Source organism: Lepidochelys kempii, chromosome 17 (genome assembly GCF_965140285.1).
Source record: "Lepidochelys kempii isolate rLepKem1 chromosome 17, rLepKem1.hap1, whole genome shotgun sequence".
NCBI classification, from domain to species: domain Eukaryota; kingdom Metazoa; phylum Chordata; order Testudines; family Cheloniidae; genus Lepidochelys; species Lepidochelys kempii.
Window position 1 is genome coordinate 23,660,912 of NC_136396.1, and position 25,574 is coordinate 23,686,485.

Below are 25,574 nucleotides of genomic sequence, written 5' to 3' on the forward strand. Positions count from 1 at the left end.
GCCTTCTCCATGCGATTTCCACATGAAATCAGTAGGACACAGCAATCCCAGTGGGACCTGAGTGCAGGCAGCAGGGCCCAGTGCACCTCTCCTACCCCCCATGAATTCACCTCCGAAAGCTCTTCAGTGTGAAACGTGGGGCTGACTCAGCAATGCTTGGGCCCTCAAATTCACCTTTCCAGGAACATTTGGTTGTGTTCATACAACTGCAGGGGGAGCGATTTGTACCACAAGCCCTGGTGCTCCTGCCCTGTGCACACTGTGGGTGGCAAGGAGAGGGATTTAAAGTCACTGGCTTTCTCACAGTGATACAACACTAGCATAAGCAGCAGGTGGACGGGGAGGGATCTCAAAGAAGGATCACTTGTTTGGAGGCACTTTGCATGTGTCCTAGAACAGGGCGCAAGGTACCTGTGTTTCCCAAACTGAACCACCTGCCCAGACAGCACCGAGCCATGTATATGGTCCTGCAGTGTCGTGTATATGTAACTGCAACAATTAGCTGCAGCGTGAGACCCACTGGCCACAGCCCAAGCAACTAGAAGAGCAAGACAAGGAATCTGGCCACAATCTCTGCAGACGGGACTGTACACGAACCACACAATCACTTCTGTGGCCAACGATAGAAATGAAAGTGCAAAATTGATGGACAGGCCATATACTAGGCTTCTCTCTCTCTCTTCCTCAGTCAGGAAGTGACCTAGCTATTTTAAAACCTGGAGGCCATGTACACAGCCAGGTATAATGTTCATCTTGTGCAAAAGAGGGGAGGGAAAGATCCAGAATAACCTAAAATTGGCCAAGGTTGTGCTCTCTCTGCGATTCAAAGCCCATAGGTTTGTTAAGGGAGGCTCTCTCTTTATAAAGCTAGGACATCCAATCATAGAACAGATGCCACAACATGTGATTTAGACGAGCAAATCTCACAAAAATATCAAGTAGCCATAATGGCCAAATCACAGGCTGTAATGTGTCCACACAAGGATTTGATTACATTATTCCTTACAAAAAGAAAAGGAGTACTTGTGGCACCTTAGAGACTAACAAGTACTCCTTTTCTTTTTGCAAAGACAGACTAACACGGCTGTTACTCTGCAACCTGTTATTATTCCTTACAAATATTTTAATCAGCTCCAATTCCCATGTTTTAAAACGAACAGTCTATACTGTTTAATTTCATATACTTTTGTGGCCTAAACACTGAATTTCCTGGCTCTCCAAATTTTTTTAAGTTATCAAGGATTTCTCCCCTCAAGTTATTTATAGGGCAGTCAATTAATCGCAGTTAACTCACACAATTAACTCAAAAAAATTAATCACGATTAATCACATTGTTAAACAGAATACCAATTGAAATTTATTCAATATTTTGGATGTTTTTCTACATTTTCAAATATATTGATTTCAATTACAACACAAAATACAAAGTGTAGAGTGCTTACTTGATATTTTTTATTACAAATATTTGCACTGTAAAAATTAAAACAAAAGAAACAGTATTTTTCAATTCACCTCATACAAGTACTGTAGTGCAATTTCTTTATGGTAAAAGTGCAACTTACAAATGTAGATTTTTTTTTTGTTACATAACTGCACTCAAAAACAAAACAATGCAAAACTTTAGAGCCTACAAGTGCACTCAGTCCTACTTCTCATTCAGCCAATCGCTAAGACAAACAAGTTTGTTTACATTTACGGGAGATAATGCTGACCACTTCTTATTTACGTTACCAGAAAGTGAGAACAGGCATTCAACATGGGACTTTTGTAGCCAGCATTGCAAGGTATTTACTTGCCAGATATGCTAAACATGCCCCTTCATTCTTTGGACACCATTCCAGAGGACATGCTTCCACACTTATGACACTCGTTAAAAAAAATAATCCGTTAATTAAATTTGTGACTGAACTCCTTGGGGGATAATTGTATGTCCCCTGCTCCATTTTACCTGCATTCTGCCATATATTTCATGTTATAGTAGTCTTGGATGATGGTCACTGCAGATTTGACAAAACGCAAAGGAAGTACCAATGTGAGATTTCTAAAGTTAGCTACAGCACTCAACCCATGGTTTAAGAATCTGAAGTGCCTTCCAAAATCTGAGAGGGACGAGCTGTGGAGCATGCTTTCAGACGTCTTAAAAGAGCAACACTCCGATGTGGAAACAACACAACCTGAACAATCAAAAAAGAAAATCAAGCTGGTGGCATCTGACTTAGATGATGAAAATGAACATGCATCGCTCGGTCCACACTGCTTTGGACAGTTATCAAGCAGAATCCATCATCAGCATGGACGCATGTCCTCTAGAATGGTGGCTGAAGCATGAAGGGACATATGAATCTTTAGTGCATCTAGCATGTAAATATCTTGTAACGCTGGCTACAACATTGCCATGAGAACACCTGTTCTCACTTTCAGGTGACATTGTGAACAAGATGCGGGCAGCATTATCTCCTGCAAATGTAAACAAACTTGTTTGTCTGAGTGATTGGCTGAACAAGAAGTAGGACTGAGTGGACTTGTAGGCTCTGAAGTTTTACATTGTTTTACTTTTGAATGCAGTTATTTTTTGTACATAATTCAACATTTGTAAGTTCAACTTTCATGATAAAGAGATTGCATGACAGTACTTGTATTGAATTGAAAAATACTATTTCTTTTGTTTTTTACAGTGCAAATATTTGTAATAAAAAAATATAAAGTGAGAACTGTACACTTTGTATTCTGTTATAATTGAAATCAATATACTTGAAAATGTAGAAAACATCCAAAAATATTTAAATAAATGGTATTCTATTATTGTATAACAGAGCAATTAATTTTTTTAATCACACAATTAATTTTTTTAAATCACTTGACAGCCCTAGTTATTTATAAATGTTAACAACCTTAAAGGGCACCATCAACTTAAAAACCACTTCTGCCTGAAATTTGTGTTCTTAGGAGTTTTATGCAATACCGAAGCTTTTACCTGACAGAGATTGGGGAAAACTATTCTTTTTTTGCAGTTTATGTCTGCTTTTGGCAGCACTTTCTGTCTAGTCAGTCGCTGCTTCCCAGGTTAGTGTGGCTCTTTCACATAGCAAATAAGCAGCAAGAACCTTTTTAACAATAGGTTTGTAAAGTTATAACAATTGGAAGGGGGTAATCATGGAACAAACTGACAGATGGAGCAAGTGTCACAATTTCTAACTCATTGTTCAAAGTCAACTTGATCTCAAATTGATGGTGCCCTTTGAATCATACTTTAACTTAAGAGAACAGTACGAATTTGTGCATGTGAATTACTCCTTTGATGCTGAACTGTAAGGTCTGTCAGCAGAAAGCTACTGTTGCAGTGCGCCCGGCTATATACAGTTCTGTTCAGGATTTGGTTTAGAGGATGTGTCTCACAGAATGGTGACATGACAGATCAGTCATCCTACGCCAATTCTTCGGTGAACTTCCTTGTAATCTGACCCCATGCCGTCCCTCTCACAACCTAGGGTCTTCCGCTTCCCATGACCCTCAATTTTCAACCCCTTATTCATTCCTCAGCCTAGGGCCTATGAATGTAGCTCAGCACAGCCCTGCCATCTGGACCAATGACCTTGGGAACAGTAGAGCACCAAGTGCAAGTCTGGAGCCAGAGCCTGGCTCCAGGTACAGGAGGAGATGTAAGGGAGTGGTCTGCGCTGAGGCAGCAGGAGAATCAAGCAGCTTTGGTCAAAGCATCAATCTGTGACACTCTCCTTGCTCGCATAGGTACTTCCATAGCATCTATCTATCTATGTCATCCCAAAGCCCCTTCAGGGATCTCTCTCCTTCCAGCCGCTCTGGTCTGTGCCTCCACAGTACGACAAAGCCACATCACCACACAATGGACCAGATTTGTTGCCGGATGCTTAGTGCCACACTATGAGACAGTCTGGCCCTACAACCAGCCTAAGTGGCCCAGGAAGGTCTTCCATCAGCAGAGAGTCAGCGTAGAGCCTGTTGCAACACTCACCCCCCTCTTGCTGACAGCACAGCAGGAGAAGGGAGCACGCCCAGGACAACTCTGCACTATGTCATTCCTCAGTTACGTTCCCATCCCCTTGTGGCTATGGCAGCACAGTGTAAATCAGAACATCTTGGTGTGGAGGAAGAGGAGGGTCAGGAGGAGCACACAGCAGCTGCAAGTCAGCAGCCTGCAAGCTCAGGGAAGAAGCCTGTTCTCTGAAGGTAACCTCTACCACTCATGAGCATGTGGCCTGCGATTTACACAGTGTTCTTCAGTGGATGGTTTCCTGGGTTCTTACATCCTTACCTGTAGAGACTCTTCCTCCTTAACCAGCTCTTTTGGGGGGAACAAGTCCTTGGCCTGGATGTACTCCAAACTGGGAGGGCCTTCTTCACCCTGCATTCCAAACAAAACACACACTCAGGCAAGAAAAGTCTGGGAGCAGTTTGAGGTTAATTGGACAAGGTACTCCCAGGTTACGGATTTGGAAAAACAGTTTGTTTTTTCACTTTTGAAAAGTAACTTTTTTAACCTAAATTATCTCACAGACATCATAGATTAATTCCCACTTTGCTACAGGCATTACCGCTCAATCAGAATACAGCACTAGATCATTTTTATTAAGTCGAGTGGAAACCTAGGGAATTAGATGATAAAAGATGGACACTTTGAAGCTCCATGAAAGTCTCTGAACATTTAAACTCCATCAGTGGTCTTGTGGCGCTTATAAACATGAAGTCCCATAAAACAAATATCGAGGATAAGACCGTGAGAATTTCCATTATGAGTCTAAAACAAGATTTTCAGAAGTGACTAGAGATTTTGGGGACCTCCATTTTTGGTGCCCACTTGAGACTCTGTAAAGAGATCTGATTCTCAGAGGCCCTGTTAGGATACCTCAAACCGGGAACCCAAAATCACTAGCACGTATGGAAATCTAACCTTAATTTTCACCCTCTTCTAAATTGTGCAAAAAGGCAATTTTTTCCTCTCTCATTTAAGGACTTGTTTCCTTTCTTAGAAGAAGATTTTTTAAAAGTGGATATTAACTGGACAGGGTAAGACTTTGGGAGAAAAGCAGTTTAGAAGTCTAACTTTCATTGAAAGATCTCTTAAACTAATTTTCTTCTAGAGTTTCTCAAACTGGTTTTATTCACTGGTCACGAGTGAGGTCTAGGCTTGGAGAAAACACACACACTTTCACAATCATCAAAAAAACAAAAGCTTGTGATTTTAAAATAAAAAAACCTTTGTGCCCAAGCCTTTTGGGGAAGAAACTTGAAATCTGACACAAGGCTAGTCTCCATAACAGACCATGGTGGCCTAGTTATTTGGCTAAGGGTTTAAATATACACATCACACCAGCACAGTAATTTCATACCAGACTTTTAAAATGAAGATGTCAGCATTCTCTAGCATTGAATATAAAACTCAGAGGCAAAGTGCACACGGACTCATCCTCATTACTCCTGGGGGAATTCTGTGCTACTGCGCAATGCAAAATGTTGCAGAAACTGCTGGTTTTTGCACAGAATTTCCTTTCTCCCACAGAAATGGGCTGCAATGCTGCTAGCCACCATTAGGGGCCACAGGACCTGGCAAAGCCCAGCTCACTCATAGAACACACTGCCAGGGGGAGTGGGAGAGAGTTAGAGGGTTCCCAGCAGCTGCCGTTCCCGGCATGCCCTGAGGGAAGCTCCACACACGGGTGCACGGGAAACTCCACACAAGCTTGGGACCGAGCATCAGATGGCTTCTCCCACTGGATCCCTGGGCTCTGAGTGGGAGGTGGAGCATGGTTGGGCTCTGGGAGGTAAGGCAGCAGGTGTCTGGGCTGGGGGGGCCCCGCAGCTGGACTTTGAGGGGAGAGGGTGCGGGTGTCTGGCTGGGGGGTGGTGGGGGACACAGCTGGGCTCTGGGTGTCTGGTCCCCCAGCTGGGCTCAGGGGCGGGGGCAGGGGGAGATGGAGAAACAGGATCAGAGAAACAGGCACTGGACTGACATAGGGGTTTCTTTAACACTCTGCTCCTGGGGGAATTTGTGTATGTGTCTATATTGTTACAGACATACTTGCTGATAGGTATTTTGAAATAAATTATCAAAATAATTGAAACTGGTGTGATTATGTAGTGTTATTTTGACAAATAAAATGTGCAGATTTTTAATTTTTTGGCGCAGAATTCCCCCAAGAGTATCCCATGGAGCACAGAGTACAGGCCCAGCCCCCTCCACACAAATATCGTGGGTCTAATACTTCTCTCATTCCCCCCCACCACCGTGTGCCTCTCCACAGTACACAGAACATAGGGCTAACACTTCACACACCTCCCCCCGCAGGGCACAATGTATCAGCTAGCACCTCACACATACACGTGTGCTAGGGTGACCAGATGTCCTGATTTTATAGGGACAGTCCCAATATTTGGGGCTGTCTCACATATAGGTTCCTATTATCCCCCACCAGATTTTCCACACTTGCTCTCTGGTCACCCTCATATACACACAATGCACACACGCCCATGCCCTATCCCTCTGCCCGGTGCTAGAACAGTGTACAATCAACTCACACACACAGGCCTTGAGGTTCTCCCGAGGGCAGCCTAAAGACACACCCACCTGGCATGGAGTGAATAGTACTTCTATCACTATGTGTTCTAGCTTATGTCTAAATAATCTATGGCCATACGGTCATCAGACCTCCATCCTGGCTTTCACTAAGTCCCAGAACTGCTAGCCACAAAGGTAGCAAGGAGCTCAACTAGTATCTGGGTAGCACAATAGGGATGTGAAGCAAGCTACAGCCTACCGCACAAGGGGCTCTCCTAAGGAGCCGGCTCAGTATAGGTATGACGCCAGTTCTGAGAACCATCTTCTTTCCATCACTTACAGGAGATGCTTTAATCCAACTTCAAGAAGTTCTGCAGCCTGTGTGCACAGGGGTTGGGCTGAGCAGTTATTGTGGCCCCTGCTGGGCCTTGCAATGTGTGGATCTGCGGGTCCTCCTGCTCATCCCCTTTCTTCCTGGGCCTTGGGGCGAATGGGATTGCCTGCTTTGTCCTCAATATGCTCATAACACTACAGCTCCGCATTAAGATAATGACTAATCCAGTGTCATGCTTCAAGGTTTCAGCCAGCCACTTGCCTGCAGGGATCAGGAAGGCATTGTTTTTCCAATGCATAACTGGCTACATATAATCTGGGATTTTTTTTGCCTTCCTCTGAAGCATCAGTGATTCTCCACAGCTGGAGACGGGACACCGAGCAGGCTAGACCAGTGCTCTGAGGTGATACAGGAAATCCTTTCTAGCTGCCTGGCTAGTGTGTCTTGGTCACGTGCCGAGAGTCCAACTGATCGCCAGACTTGGGGTTGGAAAGTCCCTTACGTCCCACATCAGATTAGCAGGGATCTTGAGGGGTTTTTCACCTTCTTCTGCAGCATGGGGTCGGCTCACCTTCTGGGATCAGCTAGGCACGTCTCACCTAATCAGCTCTCTGTCATTGCAGGGGTTGTGGCCATCAGTGGCAACTCAGTCTCTCCTGTTCTCCACCTGTGTGCACAGTTTAATCTCCTGGGGACTGAAATGCTTTGGTCTATTTTAAGACTTTGGGCTCCATACAGAGGTCACTAGATGAAACTTCATGGCCTACTAGATGATACAATTGCCCCCTCTGGTCTTAAAGTTTATGAAACTTCCCTTTCAGTCACTATAAAAACATGGCACCACTCCCAGCTGGAAGCCAATCACTGTAATTCCCTAGTGACCAGCCACGTTGCAGGTGCGTGTGTGTAGACATCAGGGAGACATCCACATGCTTCTGCCCCTACTGGTCACCAGTAATGAAGAGGGGCAGGCTCCCTGGAGAGTCTCCAGGGGAACAGCAATGGCTTGGAGCAAGAGCCCTGCAAGCCAGCAGTCAGCTCCCACCCAGCTTCGCTCACTGCTAGCCAAGTAGTGATGAAGCAGGAAAGCACGAAGGCAAGGAAGTAGCAGTGTCTCTCCAGGGGAGACAGTGAGCAAGGCCTGTGGCCAGGTGGCTGCAGCGTACCAACCCCCAGAAGTGTACCTGCCACACCAGACATCACTATGCAGCCCACTCAGTAACGCGGCCGGGGGGGCGGGGGGGGGGGGGTGCGTGTGAGAGAGAAGCAGCCCCTGGAACAGAACTAAACAGGACTTCAGCCAGCCGTGTCTCCTCATTTCCTTCCTAGCCAGCATCATGCAATGGGGCCAGGGCTCCTCTGGCCCCATGTCCTCTTTGCAGGGCATGTCAATGGGGTGGGAGGTCTGGGATCCCCTCCCTATTTGTCCCCTTCCCAGGCAGCATCAGGCAGGGTGGGTACTCAGGGATTCCCCCTAGGTGCCTGCTGCTGTCATACTGTAATTTTGCAGCTGCAGACTGGGGCTGGGTAGGATTCTGCGCAGCACACCACACTCACTCTGGCCTCTCTGGCCAATTCACAGCCATGGGCTAGTTAGAACTGTGGCCCCGGGAAACTGTAGGCAATCGCTGCAGGACGAGTAGGGTACAGGGCTTCTCCCAGGACCACGTGGAATCAGTGGGATGGAAGTCGGGGGAGGGAAGATTCCTTTCCACAAGAAAAAGCAGCTGGGGCAGAGCAAGAGCAGCATGTCAAGCCCAGGCAGTCCAGAGCAGGGAGGGGAGCGAGGATCTGCAGGATGCCCAACTCAAGGACAGGCTGAATCTGGGATGGCTGCCCCTTCCCTGCCTCAGGACAGGAGACGGAGAGGGACCCTGGCCTGCCGCCCTGCATGCAGACTCTTAGACAGCAGGGAGGAGAAGAGAAGGCACTTACAAAGCAGTTGAGCATGGAGCAGGAACTACGGACCGGCAGACTCATGTTCGTTTCCAGAGGTGGCGGCTGGGTTGGGCACACACAAGCAGCATCGCCCTTCTCTGGTCCTTTGCTGCTGCCGGCAGCGACTCTCTCACAATCACACCCGATTAATGCAGCCTTCCCATCCCTCAAAGGCGGGCAGGAGCATTCCTGCTGCAAGCAACTACAGCAGGTGTGTCTGCTGGTGCTGCCGCCGACAATGGAGGCGAGGGAGGGAGGATGGAGAGACTCCACCTATCTCCTAAGGAAGCCATCTGAGTGCCTCCTTGACAGACTGCATGGAAAATGGAGACACCAGCAAACCGGCCATAAGGATTCACCCCCTCCCCACCCCCACACGCAGAGCCGGGATTCTGCTGACACATCCCCCCTTCAAACTAAGCTGCAAGCTGAGTGAGAGGAGCCTGCTGGGAAATGCAGTCCTGGCCTGCAGCACGCCCCCAGAGGCACCTGCCACGCAGCCTTCACTACCCAGACAGCATGTGCAGGAATGTGCAGGAACAATAGCAAGCAGCTCGCTTTGTGCGCTCACCCTGAGCCCCTCCTCCTGCTCCCACAGGGGCTCCCGCTCCAAGCTTGCTGCTTTGGGATACTCAGTTCCACAGAACCACAGCAATGAGGTCCCAAACCTCCCTGGACTGCAACTCACCCGTGCTCACAGCCTTCACCACCCAGCAGATAAACACTGCCTGATCAGGTGGAGGGGACAAGGGGGCTGTCCTCTCCCACCCTACAGCTTCCTCTTGCTAGGGAGCTCACAAGTACACACCTCTATGTCCACTGCCCTGCCAGGCAGAGCGCTGATCACTTAGGGGGCACTGCCCCATGGGCATTATCGAAACATTTCCAAATGTAGCTAACCCAGGGGCAACTGCCCTGGTGTTAGCACAGCTGGAAGCCCTAGTGCAGACAAGGCTCCCGTGGCTGCCAGCACTTTTCACGCTGTATCCATCAGTCTGAACAGTTTTAAACTGACTGTTTAAAATGGCTATAGGAGCCCTGTGTATGCCAGGGCTCCTAGTGCTGCCAACTCCAATGCAGCTGCACTGGGTAAATAATAGCAACAGTGGGAACTGTTCAGAAAATATCGCCAGTGCAGACATGCCTGCAGAACAGAAGTCTCTTTACCCTCTCAGGCCCGAGCATCACCTCAACCATCACCTCAAGAGCTAAAGAAAGGCAGGAATCTTCCCGAAGTCCAAATTAAAGATCCAGAGTTAGTGGCTGCCAAAAGCCACACTGAGAACATTTACAAGATAAAAGGAAAGGAGTACTTGTGGCACCTTAGAGACTAACCAATTTATTTGAGCATAAACTTTTTTATTTGAGCATAAGCTTTCGTGAGCTACAGCTCACTTCATCGGATGCATACTGTTTTCCACAGTATGCATCCGATGAAGTGAGCTGTAGCTCACGAAAGCTTATGCTCAAATAAATTGGTTGGTCTCTAAGGTGCCACAAATACTCCTTTTCTTTTTGCGAATACAGACTAACACGGCTGTTACTCTGAAACCATTTACAAGATAAACTCTCAACCGGATTTCCATCACCAGCTGCTCTCCACTGCCCAGACAACAGCCTGACCTTTTCAACACCTTGTTCTGTTCAGGTATCAACATCTCTCTAACACGCTAGAGAACATCCAGGGCTTTGGACCAGCAGGAATGAAGTAGCAGGCTAAGGCCCTCAGACCTTCTCTGTTCAAGGCAAACATGCTTATGGCTGCACCCTGAGCTAATGGTCAGGGACCATTCCTCCGAGGTAACTGGCATATGGCGAGATGAATGATGGGGTATAGAAACCCAGACACAACTGAAGAAGGAATCCCTCTGTTCAGAGAGAAAAAGTGGAAACCTAGTCAACCAAGAGGTGGTGTTTGAATGACACTCCACGAGCCCAGGCCAATCACAATATACTACCTCAGGCAAACTTCCAGCACAGAAGAGCCCTTTCACTGTCAGGATTAGACACTTGGGTCTATCTGTACTACAAACATGTCCACAGCAGTGCATCTGCTTACACTTCACAGCTGTTCATTCCCAAGGCTATTACAAAACACTTCCAACTGGTAACAGAGAGAGACTCAATGGTTTTCTGTAGCCAGACTAAAGTCTTGGGCGTGTTTCCATGGAGGTTTAAGGGCCACACTACACTAGACTGTAACCGGATCAAGGGGCAGCTGTGTTGGGACCAGATTTGCGAACTCCGTTGTAACTGTGCTACAGGCCTTACCCTAACGTTACTAAATGAGCCACCTGTCAAGAGTTTTTAAAAAAGACTTTGTCCAAAAGTGTGCACATCATTCAGGAGGTTTACATGCAGATGTTAGAGGGATAAAACTTTTAGAAAGTAATGACAGGTTTCAGAGTAACAGCCGTGTTAGTCTGTATTCGCAAAAAGAAAAGGAGTACTTGTGACACCTTAGAGACTAACCAATTGATTTGAGCATAAGCTTTCGTGAGCTACAGCTCACTTCATCGGATGCATACTGTGGAAAGTGTAGAAGATCTTTTTATACACACAAACCATGAAAAAATACCTCCCCCCACCCCACTCTCCTGCTGGTAATAGCTTATCTAAAGTGATCACTCTCCTTACAATGTGTATGATAATCAAGGCGGGCCATTTCCAGCACAAATCCAGGGTTTAACAAGAATGTGTGAGGAACAGTGGGGGGAGGGGGGAGAGGAATAAACAAGGGGAAATAGGTTACTTTTTATAATGACTGAACCATTCCCAGTCTCTATTCAAGCCTAAGTTAATTGTATCCAATTTGCAAATTAATTCCAATTCAGCACTCTTTCGCTGGAGTCTGGATTTGAAGTTTTTTTGTTGTAATATCACAACTTTCATGTCTGTAATCGTGTGACCAGAGAGAGTGAAGTGTTCTCCGACTGGTTTATGAATGTTATAATTCTTGACATCTGATTTGTGTCCATTTATTCTTTTACGTAGAGACTGTCCAGTTTGACCAATGTACATGGCAGAGGGGCATTGTTGGCACATGATGGCATATATCACATTGGTGGATGTGCAGGTGAACGAGCCTCTGATAGTGTGGCTGATGTTATTAGGCCCTGTGATGGTGTCCCCCAAATAGATATGTGGGCACAGTTGGCAACGGGCTTTGTTGCAAGGATAGGTTCCTGGGTTAGTGGTTCTGTTGTGTGGTATGTGGTTGCTGGTGAGTATTTGCTTCAGGTTGCGGGGCTGTCTGTAGGCAAGGACAGGCCTGTCTCCCAAGATTTGTGAGAGTGTTGGGTCATCCTTCAGGATAGGTTGTAGATCCTTAATAATGCGTTGGAGGGGTTTTCGTTGGGGGCTGAAGGTGACGACTAGTGGTGTTCTGTTATTTTCTTTATTAGGCCTGTCCTGTAGTAGGTGACTTCTGGGTACTCTTCTGGCTCTATCAATCTGTTTCTTCACTTCCGCAGGTGGGTACTGTAGTTGTAAGAATGCTTGATAGAGATCTTGTAGGTGTTTGTCTGTGTCTGAGGGGTTGGAGCAAATGCGGTTGTATCGCAGAGCTTGGCTGTAGACAATGGATCGTGTGGTGTGGTCAGGGTGAAAGCTGGAGGCATGTAGGTAGGAATAGCAGTCAGTAGGTTTCCGGTATAGGGTGGTGTTTGTGTGACCATCATTTATTAGCACTCTAGTGTCCTTACCCATAACTATTTTACATTTGGGGACAATGTATACCTTCAAATCAGCGGCACTGCTATGGGTACCCGCCTGGCCCCACAGTATGCCAACACTTTTATGGTTGACTTAGAACAACACTTCCTCAGCTCTCGTCCCCTAACGCCCCTACTCTACTTGCGCTATATTGATCACCTACTGACTGCTATTCCTACCTACATGCCTCCAGCTTTCACCTTGACCACACCACACGATCCATTGTCTACAGCCAAGCTCTGCGATACAACCGCATTTGCTCCAATCCCTCAGACACAGACAAACACCTACAAGATCTCTATCAAGCATTCTTACAACTACAATACCCACCTGCGGAAGTGAAGAAACAGATTGATAGAGCCAGAAGAGTACCCAGAAGTCACCTACTACAGGACAGGCCTAACAAAGAAAATAACAGAACGCCACTAGCCGTTACCTTCAACCCCCAACTAAAACCCCTCCAACGCATTATTAAGGATCTACAACCTATACACACTGTAAGGAGAGTGATCACTTAAGATGAGCTATTACCAGTAGGAGAGCGGGGGGTGGGGGGGGGGGGGGAGAAAACCTTTTGTAGTGATAATCAAGGTGGGCCGTTTCCAGCAGTTAGCAGGACGGTCCGAGGAGCAGTGGGGGGTGGGGGTGGGGAAATAAATATGGGGAAACATTTATTTCCCCTCCCCACCGCTCCTCGGACATTCCTGTTAACTGCTGGAAATGGCCCACCTTGATTATCACTACAAAAAGGTCCCCCTCACCCCGCTCTCCTGCTGGTAATAGCTCATCTTAAATGATCACTCTCCTTACAATGTGTATAACACCCATTTTTTCATGTTGTGAGTGTATATAAATCTCCTCACTGTATTTTCCACTTAATGCATCCGATGAAGTGAGCTGTAGCTCACGAAAGCTTATGCTCAAATAAATTGGTCAGTCTCTAAGGTGCCACTAGTACTCCTTTTCTTTTTACTCATTTAACTCACTCTCACAGATCTTGGGAGACACACCCAGTCCTTGCCTACAGACAGCCCCCGAACCTGAAGCAAATACTGACATCAGAAATCATAACATTCAAAAACCGGTAGGAGAACACTTCAACCTCTCTGGCCACCCAGTAAAAGATTTAAGGGTGGCAATTTTGCAACAGAAAAGCTTCAAAACCAGACTCCAACGAGAAACTGCTGAGCTTGAATTAATATGCAAACTAGATACCATTAACTTGGGTTTGAATGGAGACTGGGAGTGGCTGGGTCATTACACATATTGAATCTATTTCCCAATGTTACCTACCATCCTCACACCTTCTTGTCAACTGTCTAAATGGACTATCTTGATCATCACTACAAAAGTTTTTTTTCTCCTGCTGATAATAGCTCATCTTAATTAGCCTCTTATTGTTTGCATGGCAACTTCCACCCTCTCTGTATGTGTATATATAGATATCTATCTTCTTACTATATGTTCCATTCTATGCATCCGATGAAGTGGGCTGTAGCCCATGAAAGCTTATGCTCTAATAAATTTGTTAGTCTCTAAGGTGCCACAAATACTCCCGTTCTTTTTGTGGCTACAGACTGTCACGGAGTCCCCGGGTGATGCTCTGGAACTGCTCCCTACGAAGCCAGGAAGGACTCTGGTGAAGTCACCTCTCTGTGAGCAACCTGTCTGCAGGGCAAAAAGCTCACACGGCTTCCACCTTCCTGGGTCTGACCTCGGAGCATTCAGCATCCTCTGCCCCTCGGTGCGCTTCCCACAGCGAGTCTGCCCAGGCGGGGTCCTGGGGAAGCCAGAGGGCCCTGCACCCCAACTTCATAGTCAGACGTGACTCTTAGCCAGCCAGTAAAACAGAGGTTTATTAGATGACAGGAACATGGTCTAAAACAGAGTTTGTACGTACAGAGAACAGGACCCCTCAGCTGGGTCCATTTTGGGGAGCAGTGAGCTAGACAACCACGTCTGCACTTCACTCCTCGTTCCCAGCCAGCCCCAAAATGACCCCCCCCTCAAGCCCCTCCTCCTCTGGGCTTTGTCCCTTTCCCAGGCCAGGAGGACACCTGATTCTTTTGTTCTCCAACCCTTTAGCTCTCACCGTGCAGCGGGGAAGGGCCCAGGCCATCAGACCCCTGAACATGAGTCTCCAGGAGCCTTGCCTACCTAGCTAATTGGAGATGTTTTCTAAATGCTCTCAAGTCAGGACAGTTCTTGGCTGGCAGTGTCAAGGAGCATTCTCCCCACCACCACTGCCTGGAGGGAGTAAAGAGTGGTGGAACATTACAATGCCGTTATCCACATGCCTCCCACAACTTCAGCCAATGCTGCTTATTACTGTTCTTTGTTTAGTGCCCGAGTGTTAACTGTACACTTTCCAAGTCAGATCCAGCTTCCAGCTCCCCCCACTGCAACTTCCCAAGGCACTGTGCCAGCCACAGCTCAGAGGGCCAAGGAGGGAGACGCAGCCAGAGACAGGGAGAAAAGACTCTCCCCTGGGGGTTAGGGGAAGGAAAGTACTGGAGGGGAAAGGATGCAGAAGAGAAAGAGTTATGGGGAAAGGATTCCACTATGGGTGTGGGGGAAGAGAACAGGGGAAATTTACAGAAATGTGGCAATGTAGGTACATGACTGGCCATGGCTGGGGGGCACACAAAGGAGCGTTTCAGGGATGGAGGGGGATGGCTGGTCATGGGCAAGAGGCATGAAGTTAGCAGAGGATGGGAGGCTTCACAAAGATATTTACTTTAATTCTGTCAATGGGACATTTAACTTGAGTAGCTGAACAGTCACGACTGCAAAATGAGCCTCATGTCAGTGACCTTTTACACCTGACCCACAGACTGGAACTGACCACTGAACTGCATGTGATGTAGCCGCTCTGTGCCGACAGGAGAGAGCTCTTCCATCGGCATAATAAAACCGCCTCTGCCAGAGGCAGTAGCTGTGTTGGCTGGAGAAGCTCTCTTGACGACAAAGCGCTGTGCACACCAGAACTTAGGTCGATGTAACTTATGTCGCTCGGGGCAGGGCGCTTATTCACACCTCGAGTGATGTCAGTTATACCAAAGTAAGTGGCAGTGTAGCCCTATTAGTCAAATTTCAGACTCAGCAATTTCTGAAAGTGCCTCCTTTCCTATGCTCAACCCCACCAGTCGAGGTTGGAGTAAGTTAACCATATCTTAAAATTTACAAAAAAACAAAAACAACAACCCACAAATAATTATTTGGTCACTTCATTTAGGGATCTGAAATGTCCCCAGGGATGACAAATGACCACTGACGTTTTTGGCTGCAGTGTGCACCCGATGTCACTCCTCCCAGCTTCTGGCTCAAGAGTGAGGCAGGCATACGTCTGTATCTGAGGAAGGGTGTTTTCAGTACTTATCTGAATGCGTTTACCACGAAAGACTCAACACGTGTCCCTAACATTTACTCCGAGCAGCAGCACCGCTCTGGTAGTGACTGTGCTCATTCACTGCAGATACTGGTCAGCACCATGAACACTGGGTTCCACTCGACTTTTTCCTGTAATTTACATTGCTCTAATTCTACCACTTTCTGTAGTTAGAAAAAACACAAACATTTTGACTGATGAAAGGAAACAGGCCACGTCAGGTGTCCCACTAAAAGTTCTCAAGGCACCAGGACATCATATGAAACCAAGACTATCCTATTAAAAGTGGGACGTATGGTCTCCAGGCCTAGGGGCACTGCATCTATCTGGATGTTCCCCACAACTGGCCAAAAAGGCCCACACTTGGCAGGCTCTGGGCCACACTACCAGCCTTTAGGTTCAGTCAGGCTTTTCAATGAATATATGACATTTGCTTACTGGATGCTTTGGGTCAGGGAAGCTTTGTGAAAAGCAGGTTCTTTTACAGGAGTTACCGAAGACAAATGAAACACAAGGCGCCCAGACAACGTCCCAAGCCTTTTCATGCTCCCTGCAGCATCTCCAAGCCATGTGGGATGCTATCCAGAGTGATGCCCCTCCTAATGATAATGCTGTATGAGCATCGGAGAAAGGAACCAAGATTCACTCCAACCCCCTCCCCAATATACTGAGCATTGCCCCAGGACATTGAGAACATTCATTCATGCCATGCACTCCAGCAGGAAAAGCTTCTCTTCATGCAGAATCAATTAGTAACTTTGAGAAAATGGCGCATATTTATTCAAGCTTCAATTATTTTTGCCTCAATCTCATCTTTGCCCTAGTTTACAAAGCATGTTGGGTCTTTAGAGTTTGCAGCCTTGAAATCAGGCTGTTTCCCAGAAACGGGTACAAAAAAGTGTAAAATATTTATGAGTTTCTAACAAAGGTGTATTTTTATTTCTCTAGCTCCAAAATGCCTGGGTTCGTTTTCTTCAACCTTGGTAAGAAATTCTCCTCTGGCCTCACAAAGTGCACCGGTTTTCAGACCAGGGGAGAGTGCTTGGTAATGTTACAGCAGAGCACAATATAGGGTTTCTAATAGGACAATGGTTCCATGCATGACTATCAGAGCCACTAGCTAATTCAGCTCCATAATCAGAGAGATTACAGGCAGCAGACTTCTTAGATCCTTCTGTCTCTCAGGGCCAATGAAGGAGCATGCTCTATGTATGCTCTCCAAGCACCTGAGCCTGCAAGGCACTGAAATCATTGCCAATTTTGCGAGAGTACAGGCTACAGGATTGAGCCACTACTATCACTTCAATTTCAGGGTTTAATAGACCAACCAGGGGGGGCTTCCTCCAATTACCTTGGGAGAGTCTGCCATTTCTTTGATCTCATGGGTAGGAAAAAAGAAAAGGAGTACTTGTGGCACCTTAGAGACTAACCAATTGATTTGAGCATAAGCTTTCGAGAGCTACAGCTCACTTCATCGGATGCATACTGTGGAAAATACAGAAGATGTTTTTATACACACAAACCATGAAAAAAATGGGTGTTTATCACTACAAAAGGTTTTCTCGACCCACACCCCACTCTCCTGCTGGTAATAGCTTATCTAAAGTGATCTCTCTCCTTACAATGTGTATGATAATCAAGGTGGGCCATTTCCAGCACAAATCCAGGTTTTCTTCCCCCCTGCCCCCCCCCAACCCACAACCCCTCAGACAGAGACAAACACCTACAAGATCTCTATCAAGCATTCTTACAACTACAATACCCACCTGCGGAAGTGAAGAAACAGACTGATAGAGCCAGAAGAGTACATAGAAGTCACCTACTACAGGACAGGCCCAGCAAAGAAAATAACAGAACGCCAGTAGCCGTCACCTTCAGCCCCCAACTAAAACCCCTCCAACGCATTATTAAGGATCTACAACCTATCCTGAAGGATGACCCAACACTCTCACAAATCTTGGGAGACAGGCCTGTCCTTGCCTACAGACAGCCCCGCAACCTGAAGCAAATACTCACCAGCAACCACATACCACACAACAGAACCACTAACCCAGGAACCGATCCTTGCAACAAAGCCCGTTGCCAACTGTGCCCACATATCTATTTGGGGGACACCATCACAGGGCCTAATAACATCAGCCACACTATCAGAGGCTCGTTCACCTGCACATCAACCAATGTGATATTCCCATCATGTGCCAGCAATGCCCCTCTGCCATGTACATTGGTCAAACTGGACAGTCTCTATGTAAAAGAATAAATGGACACAAATCAGATGTCAAGAATTATAACATTCATAAACCAGTCGGAGAACACTTCAATCTCTCTGGTCACGTGATTTCTGAACTCAAAATGACTATCCTTCAACAAAAAAACTTCGAAAACAGACTCCAACGAGAGACTGCTGAATTGGAATTAATTTGCAAATTGGATACAATTAACTTAGGCTTGAATAGAGACTGGGAATGGTTCAGTCATTATAAAAAGTAACCTATTTCCCCTTGTTTATTCCTCTCCCCCCTCCCCCCACTGTTCCTCACACATTCTTGTTAAACCCTGGATTTGTGCTGGAAATGGCCCACCTTGATTATCATACACATTGTAAGGAGAGTGATCACTTTAGATAAGCTATTACCAGCAGGAGAGTGGGGTGGGGGGAGAGAAAACCTTTTGTAGTGATAAACACCCATTTTTTCATGGTTTGTGTGTATAAAAACCATCTTCTGTATTTTCCACAGTATGCATCCGATGAAGTGAGCTGTAGCTCACGAAAGCTTATGCTCAAATCAATTGGTTAGTCTCTAAGGTGCCACAAGTACTCCTTTTCTTTTTGCGAATACAGACTAACATGGCTGTTACTCTGAAACATGGGTAGGAAAGTTTTCCTGGTGTTCAACCAAAACTGTCCCTTTCTTAATTTCATCCCATTACTCCCATTGGACTAAATAATAATTCTCTCTCCCGTTTCACAGACTTTATATATTTGTAAACTTGTGTCCTACTTCCTAATGGCTGCTTGGTTAAAACAGATAAAGTAAGCACTTTGAATTTGAAAGATATTAGAACTCTCCAGCCCCTTGATCATTTTTGCTGCTCCTCTCTCAGCTCTCCTCATCATGTTAATACCCTTCTAGTAAAAATGAGAACAAAACTAAATACAATTGAATATAATGCTCCTGGTCCAGTGTCATTAGAACCATGCAAAGAGGGATTTGCCATCTACCTGCTCTGAGACATAATCACTCTGCAGGTACTCATAGAATATCAGGGTTGGAAAGGACCTCAGGAGGTCATCTAGTCCAACCCCCTTCTCAAAGCAGGACCAATCCCCAATTAAAATCATCCCAGCAAGGGCTTTGTCAAGCCTGACTTTGAAAACCTCAAAGGAAGGAGATTCTACCACCTCCCTAAGTAACCCATTCCAGTGCTTCACCACCCTCCTAGTGAAAAAAATCCAACCTAAACCTCCCCCACTGCAACTTAAGACCATTACTCCTTGTTCTGTCATCTGCTACCACTGAGAACAGTCTAGATCCATCCTCTTTGGAACCGCCTTTCAGGTAGTTGAAAGCAGCTATCAAATCCCCCCTCATTCTTCTCTTCTGCAGACTAAACAATCCCAGGTCCCTCAGCCTCTCCTCATAAGTCATGTGTTCCAGTCCCTTAATCATTTTTGTTGCCCTCCACTGGACGCTTTTCAATTTTTCCACATCCTTCTTGTAGTGTAGGGCCCAAAACTGGACAGAGTACTCCAGATGAGGCCTCACCAATGTTGAATAGGGGAATGATCACATCCCTCGATATGCTGGCAATGCCCCCTACTTATACAGCCCAAAATGCCGTTAGCCTTCTTGGCAACAAGGGCACACTGTCAACTCATATCCAGCTTCTCGTCAACTGTAACCCCTAGGTCCTTTTCTGAAGAACTGCTGCCGAGCCATTAGATCCCTAGTCTGTAGCAGTGCATGGGATTCTTCCGTCCTAAGTGCAGGACTCTGCACTTGTCCTTGTTGAACCTCATCAGCCTTCTTTTGGCCAATCCTCTAATTTGTCTAGGGCCCTCAGTAACCTATCCCTACCCTCCAGTGTATCTACCATTAGTCCCACTTTAGCGTCATCTGCAAACTCGCTGAGGGTGCAATCCAAGCCATCCTCCAGATCATTTATGAAGATATTGAATAAAACTGGCCCCAGGACCGACCCTTGGGGCACTCCGCTTGATACTGGCTGCAACTAGATATAGAGCCATTGATCTCCATGAACCCGTTGAGCCTGACGATCTAGCCAGCTTTCTATCCACCTTATAGTCCATTCATCCAGACCATACTTCTTTAACTTGCTGGTGAGAATACTGTAAGAGACCATATCAAAAGCTTTGCTAATGTCAAAGAATAACACGTCCACTGCTCTCCCCTCATCTACAGAGCCAGTTTTCTAGTCATAGAAGGCAATTAGGTTAGTCAGGCATGACTTGCCCCTGGTGAATCCATGCTGACTGTTCCCGATCACTTTCCTCTCCTCTAAGTGCTTCAGTATTGATTCCTTCAGGACCTGCTCCATGATTTTTCCAGGCTGACCGGCCTGTAGTTCCCCAGATCCTCCTCCTTCCCTTTTTTTAAAGATGGGCACTACATTAGCCTTTTTCCAGTCTTCCGGGACCTTCCCCTGATTATTTTGAGTTTTCAAAGATAATAGCCAATGGTTCTGCAATCACATCTGCTAACTTCTTTAGCACCCTTAGATGCAATGCATCCAGTCCCAAGGACTTGTGCTCATCCAGCTTTTCTAAATAGTCCTGACCCACTTCTATCTACACAGAGAGCTGGTCACCTCCTCCCCATGCTGTGCTGCCCTGTGCAGCAGTCTGGGAGCTGACCTTGATTGTGAAGACAGAGGCAAAAAAAGCATTGAGTACATTAGCTTTTTCCACATCCTCTGTCACTAGGTTGCCTCCATCATTCAGTAAGGGGCCCACACTTTCCTTGACTTTCTTCTTGTTGCTAACAAACCTGAAGAAACCCTTCTTGTTCCTCTTAACATCACTTGCTAGGTGCAACTCCAGGTGTGATTTGGCCTTCCTGATTTCACTCCTGCATGCCCGAGCAATATTTTTAAACTCTTCCCTGGTCATTTGTCCAATCTTCCACTTCTTGTAAGCTTCTTTTTTGTGTTTAAGATCAGCAAGGATTTCACTGTGAAGCCAAGCTGGTCGCCTGCCATATTTACTATTCTTTCTACACATCAGGATGGCTTGTTCCTACAACCTCAGTAAGGATTCTTTAAAATACAGCCAGCTCTCCTGGACTCCTTTTCCCCTCATGTTATTCTCCCAGGGGATCCTGCCCATCAGTTCCCTGAGGGAGTCAAAGTCTGCTTTTCTGAAGTCCCGGGTCCATATTCTGCTGTTTTCCTTTCTTCCTTGTGTCAGGATCCTGAACTCGACCAGCTCATGGTCACTGCCTCCCAGATTCCCATCCATTTTTGCTTCCCCTACTAATTCTTCTTGGTTTGTGAGCAGCGGGTCAAGAAGAGCTCTGCCCCTAGTTGGTTCCTCCAGCACTTGCACCTGGAAATTGTCCCCTATACTTTCCAAAATCTTCCTGGATTCTCTGTACACTGCTGTATTGCTCTCCCAGCAGATATTAGGGTGATTGAAGTCTCCCATGAGAACCAGGGTGTGCGATCTAGTAACTTCCATGAGTTGCCGGAAGAAAGCTTCGTCCACCTCATCCCCCTGGTCTGGTGGTCTATAGCAGACTCCCACCACGACATCACCCTTTTTGCTCACGCTTCTAAGCTTAATCCAGAGACTCAGGTTTTTCTGCGGTTTCATACCGGAGCTCTGAGCAGTCATACTGCTCCCTTACATACAATCCAACTCCCCCACCTTTTCTGCCCTGCCTGTCCTTCCTGAACAGGTTTATATCCATCCATGACAGTTCTCCAGTCATGCGAGTTATCCCACCAAGTCTCTCTTATTTCAATCACATCATAATTCCTTGACTGTGCCAGGACTTCCAGTTCTCCCTGCTCGTTTCCCAGGCTTCTTGCATTTGTGTATAGGCACCTAAGATAACTCGCTGATTGTCCTGCTTTCTCAGTATGAGGCAGGAGTCCTCCACTCTTCCGCTCTCCTATTCGTGCTTCCTCCTGGTATCCCACTTCCACACTGACCCCAGGGCTTTGGTCTCCTTCCCCCGGTTAACCTAGTTTAAAGCGCTTCTCACTAGGTTAGGCAGTCTGCTTACATTCAAACTCCTATCTGATTTACTATCCCTAATACCTCTACAGCTGGTTTCTTTCAGCATTACTGCTTTCTATCTTATTTCCCTCCCATTGATTTTGTATGGTTTGGATTATTTTCCCTTAAAACTTTTTTCCAATCTCATTTTGTTACTTTGTGGCCACATTCCTACTCCCTCCACATCCATTTGTATTTTTCTGTCCTCACTGCTGTTTGAAATTCCTCCCAATTTAGTCTCATCTGAGGATTCAAGAACATGCTGTTTACACTAGCCTAGATTGTTAAAGAAAGACTCTTTCATTCTTGCTATTCTAATGCTGACTTCAATATCCAATCTGCCATCTCCTCTAATGAGGCTTACCTTTACTATTATAATTTGTGTTGCTGCTAGCACTGTATGGGTCCAGGCATTTTCATTATAACCCACTTTCACCTGCTCATAATCTCCTTTTTTACTGAAACTCACCATGTGCAGGCACAGGACAAATGCCAAGTTTTAAAGTTAGAGATAAACCTATTCAGCTATTTTTCCAGTGATGAGAGTATACACAAAAATTTAGAGCAGGAAAAGCATGAGGGCCAGTGTTTGCACTTTAACAGGTCACAGTTCTTTGCTGGGGCCAGAACCTTCAACAGGAAAAGTCACCAGGCAGATTCAAAAATAGATTTAATCTTCCAAAGTTATAAGGGATGAAAATTCGATGCCCAGCTCTTGCAGATACGTAGCTGTCTGTCTGAAGTGCATAACCCTTTGGGCCCACACCAATATGTCTGCCACAGCCTTGCGGGGCTGTGACAGTATCATGTTAGGCTGTGTGGGTTGGCTATTGACCTGTGGAGTTCAGCACAGCCTCCTTGTGCAACAGGATTTATTTTCTGTGAAAAAGAAGAAAATTCACTGCAGAAATCTGAACTGATGCTACATTAACGCTGCAAATTAAAATATGTAGAAATCAAAACATGATAAAGTTATCACAATTAAAATGCTCCTTAAATCTTAAGTGTTGTACTACACTGCAATGTAAAACTCCTAGCCAGGCTTCAGTCTCATGAGACAATGTCAGACCCTTTGGGTCTTGAACCCAGGTCTGTGAGGTTTCTGGGAGCCACCTCACTCCAATTCTCCAGCTGGCAGCTCACAATCAGCAGCTGGGACCAGAGTCCATGAAATTCAACTGGGACACAAGCCCTGGCCCATACACTCTGATTGGGAGAGCTCCATGGCTAATTGGGCCACAGCTCGTATTTAAGCCAGTGGAGGAAACAGGAAGTTGACCATACAACTGGGCCTCACCCTGCCTCGGACTACTGGTGTGGTGTTTACCTATTCTTGACTTTTGATCCTGACCTCCTGTTATCTTGACTCAGCCTGACTCTTGATCCCTGCCCTCCAATTTGTGTCTCTGTTCTGATCTCATGAAGTTCCAACCCAGCCTGATTCCCAGTCATTTGTTCCTGGCTCCAGCCCACACCAAATGCTAATCCCTTGGCCAGGTTGCCCACACTCTGGACCTGACAGCTAGTTACGGAGGGCCTGTGTGGCAAAGAGGACAGTGGGACTGGCACCAGGATTTTGGCAAAGACTCCATGCCCCCATTCCCATGCTGCTGGTCAAGGATCCATAGGTCTGGTGGAACAAGCAGCGGAGAGCAAGGGAGAGAGGAACAGGGATTGAGCCTGCTGCACAAATGAGGTGTGGAAATGTAGTCCACAGTTCAGGGAACTGGGCAGAGGTACAGAGCCTCTTTCAGTAGTCAAGTGGAAAGACTAAGCCCTGGGAAGTTCTTCAGCTGTCCCACACTCCCACCCACCAGACCAGCTTCCCCCAGGTGACCAGGCGAACAGGAAGCCCATGTTCCTGCATTTGTGCAAGCCAGGGGGCCAATGGAAAGTCATTTTTTACCTTTCTCTGAAAGCTTTTGGGGGCCCTGCTGGTTGCACTAATGGAGGAGGAAGTTTCTATCAGCAAGTTGCATGGGTGTAGGAGACCCTTCTGGTAAGCGGCAATATTCACAAAGATTTACCATTGATGCCTGAGTTGAGACTGGGGAAGAGATTATAAAAAATTTTTCTAAGTTAGCTGAGGTTCAAGGAAAAACTGAATTCTCTTCAGTCCTGCATGAAGGTCAAGGATGACATGAGGATTCAGCAGAAAACTTGGATATGATGAGCCAAAAAAAAAAAAAAAAAAAAAACCCACAAAACCCCACACCCGGTATAGAAAGTGAAAAACCTTTTAAGAAGCCTCCCCTCTCATATTGTTTAGAGCAGGGGTCGGCAACCTATGGCACGCATGCCAAACACGGCAGGTGAGCCAATTTTTAATGGCATGCTGCTGTCTTTACGGACCAGGGCAGATAGCAGCATGCCACCAAATCACAGAATATCAGGGTTGGAAGGGACCTCAGGAGGTCATCTAGTCCAACCTCCTGCTCAAGCAGGACCAATCCCCAACTAAATCCTGCCTGGCCCGGCCTGATCTTTTCTACCCCCCCCGCTCTCTCCTTGCACGGCAGGCAAGCTTCCCCCTCCCGCCGCCTCTTCCCCCAGCTTGCTGGGTTCCTGCCCCTCCTTCTCTTCCTCCCTGCGGCCGATCAGCTGACGGCTCTTGCTACAAGTGGGAGAGGTAAAAGTGGAGTCGCAGCATGCTCTCCGCTCCGGGGACCTTGGGGAAGGGGGTGGAATCAGGGCATATCCCCTCCAGCCCCCTGCCGTGAGCCACTCAGGGCAGAGGACTGGGAGCACCCCCACGTCCATAGCCCACACCCCCAACCCTCTCCCCTGACCCCTGCACCCCCCCACACATACTCAGCCCCCCCACACCTCATGCCCTCACTCTTGCACCCCCCCACATCCCAATTCCCACCCTCAGCACCAAACAGGAGCTCCTGCACACACCCCCCACATTAGCACCTGCACCTCTCACACCAAATGGGAGCTGCCCAGGTAAGTGCTCCACACTCAAACCTCCTGCCCCAACCCTGAGCCCCCTCCCTCATTCTAGCTCCTGGCCAGACCCTGCACCCCAACCTGCTCCCTCACCCCCAGCCCTGTGCTCAGCATACTCCCACCCTCATCTCAGTGCAGAGAGAGGAAGAGAATGGGCTAAAACCAGGCATAAGGTAGGTACCCTACTCTATGTGGACAGGGCGGAGACTCCAGACCGGCAGCGGGCTGAGCGGGGCCGGCAGCCGGGACCTTGGCTGGCAGGAGCCGGCAGACAGAACCCCAGACCAGCAGCGGGCTGAGTGGCAGCGGGCTGAGCCGCTCAGCCCACTGCCAGTCTGGGGTCCCGGCCACCAGCCCGGCTCAACCTGCTGCCAGCCTAGGTGAACGGAACCCCAGGCTGGCAACGGGCTGAGCGGACTGGCGGCGTAAGATCAGCATTTTAATTTAAATTTTAAATGAAGCCTCTTAAACATTC

The 25,574-nt window shown here is 47.0% G+C and overlaps 1 protein-coding gene across 2 annotated transcripts in view; it reads right to left on the minus strand.

Annotated features, from left to right (window-relative positions):
• MTMR4 (myotubularin related protein 4) overlaps positions 1-25,574 on the minus strand; it is an 82,763-nt gene that overhangs the window by 38,160 nt on the left and 19,029 nt on the right. The window contains exons 1-2 of one of the 2 annotated variants that reach the window (XM_073315766.2): positions 8,802-9,164; positions 4,292-4,381 (exon numbers count right to left, since the gene is read on the minus strand). In XM_073315766.2, the coding sequence (XP_073171867.2) occupies positions 4,292-4,381; positions 8,802-8,846 (135 nt within the window). In that variant the 5' untranslated portion in view covers positions 8,847-9,164. Of the gene's footprint in view, positions 1-4,291; positions 4,382-8,801; positions 9,165-25,574 lie in introns of those variants that run through there. The other variant, XM_073315767.2, reaches the window with a different exon arrangement.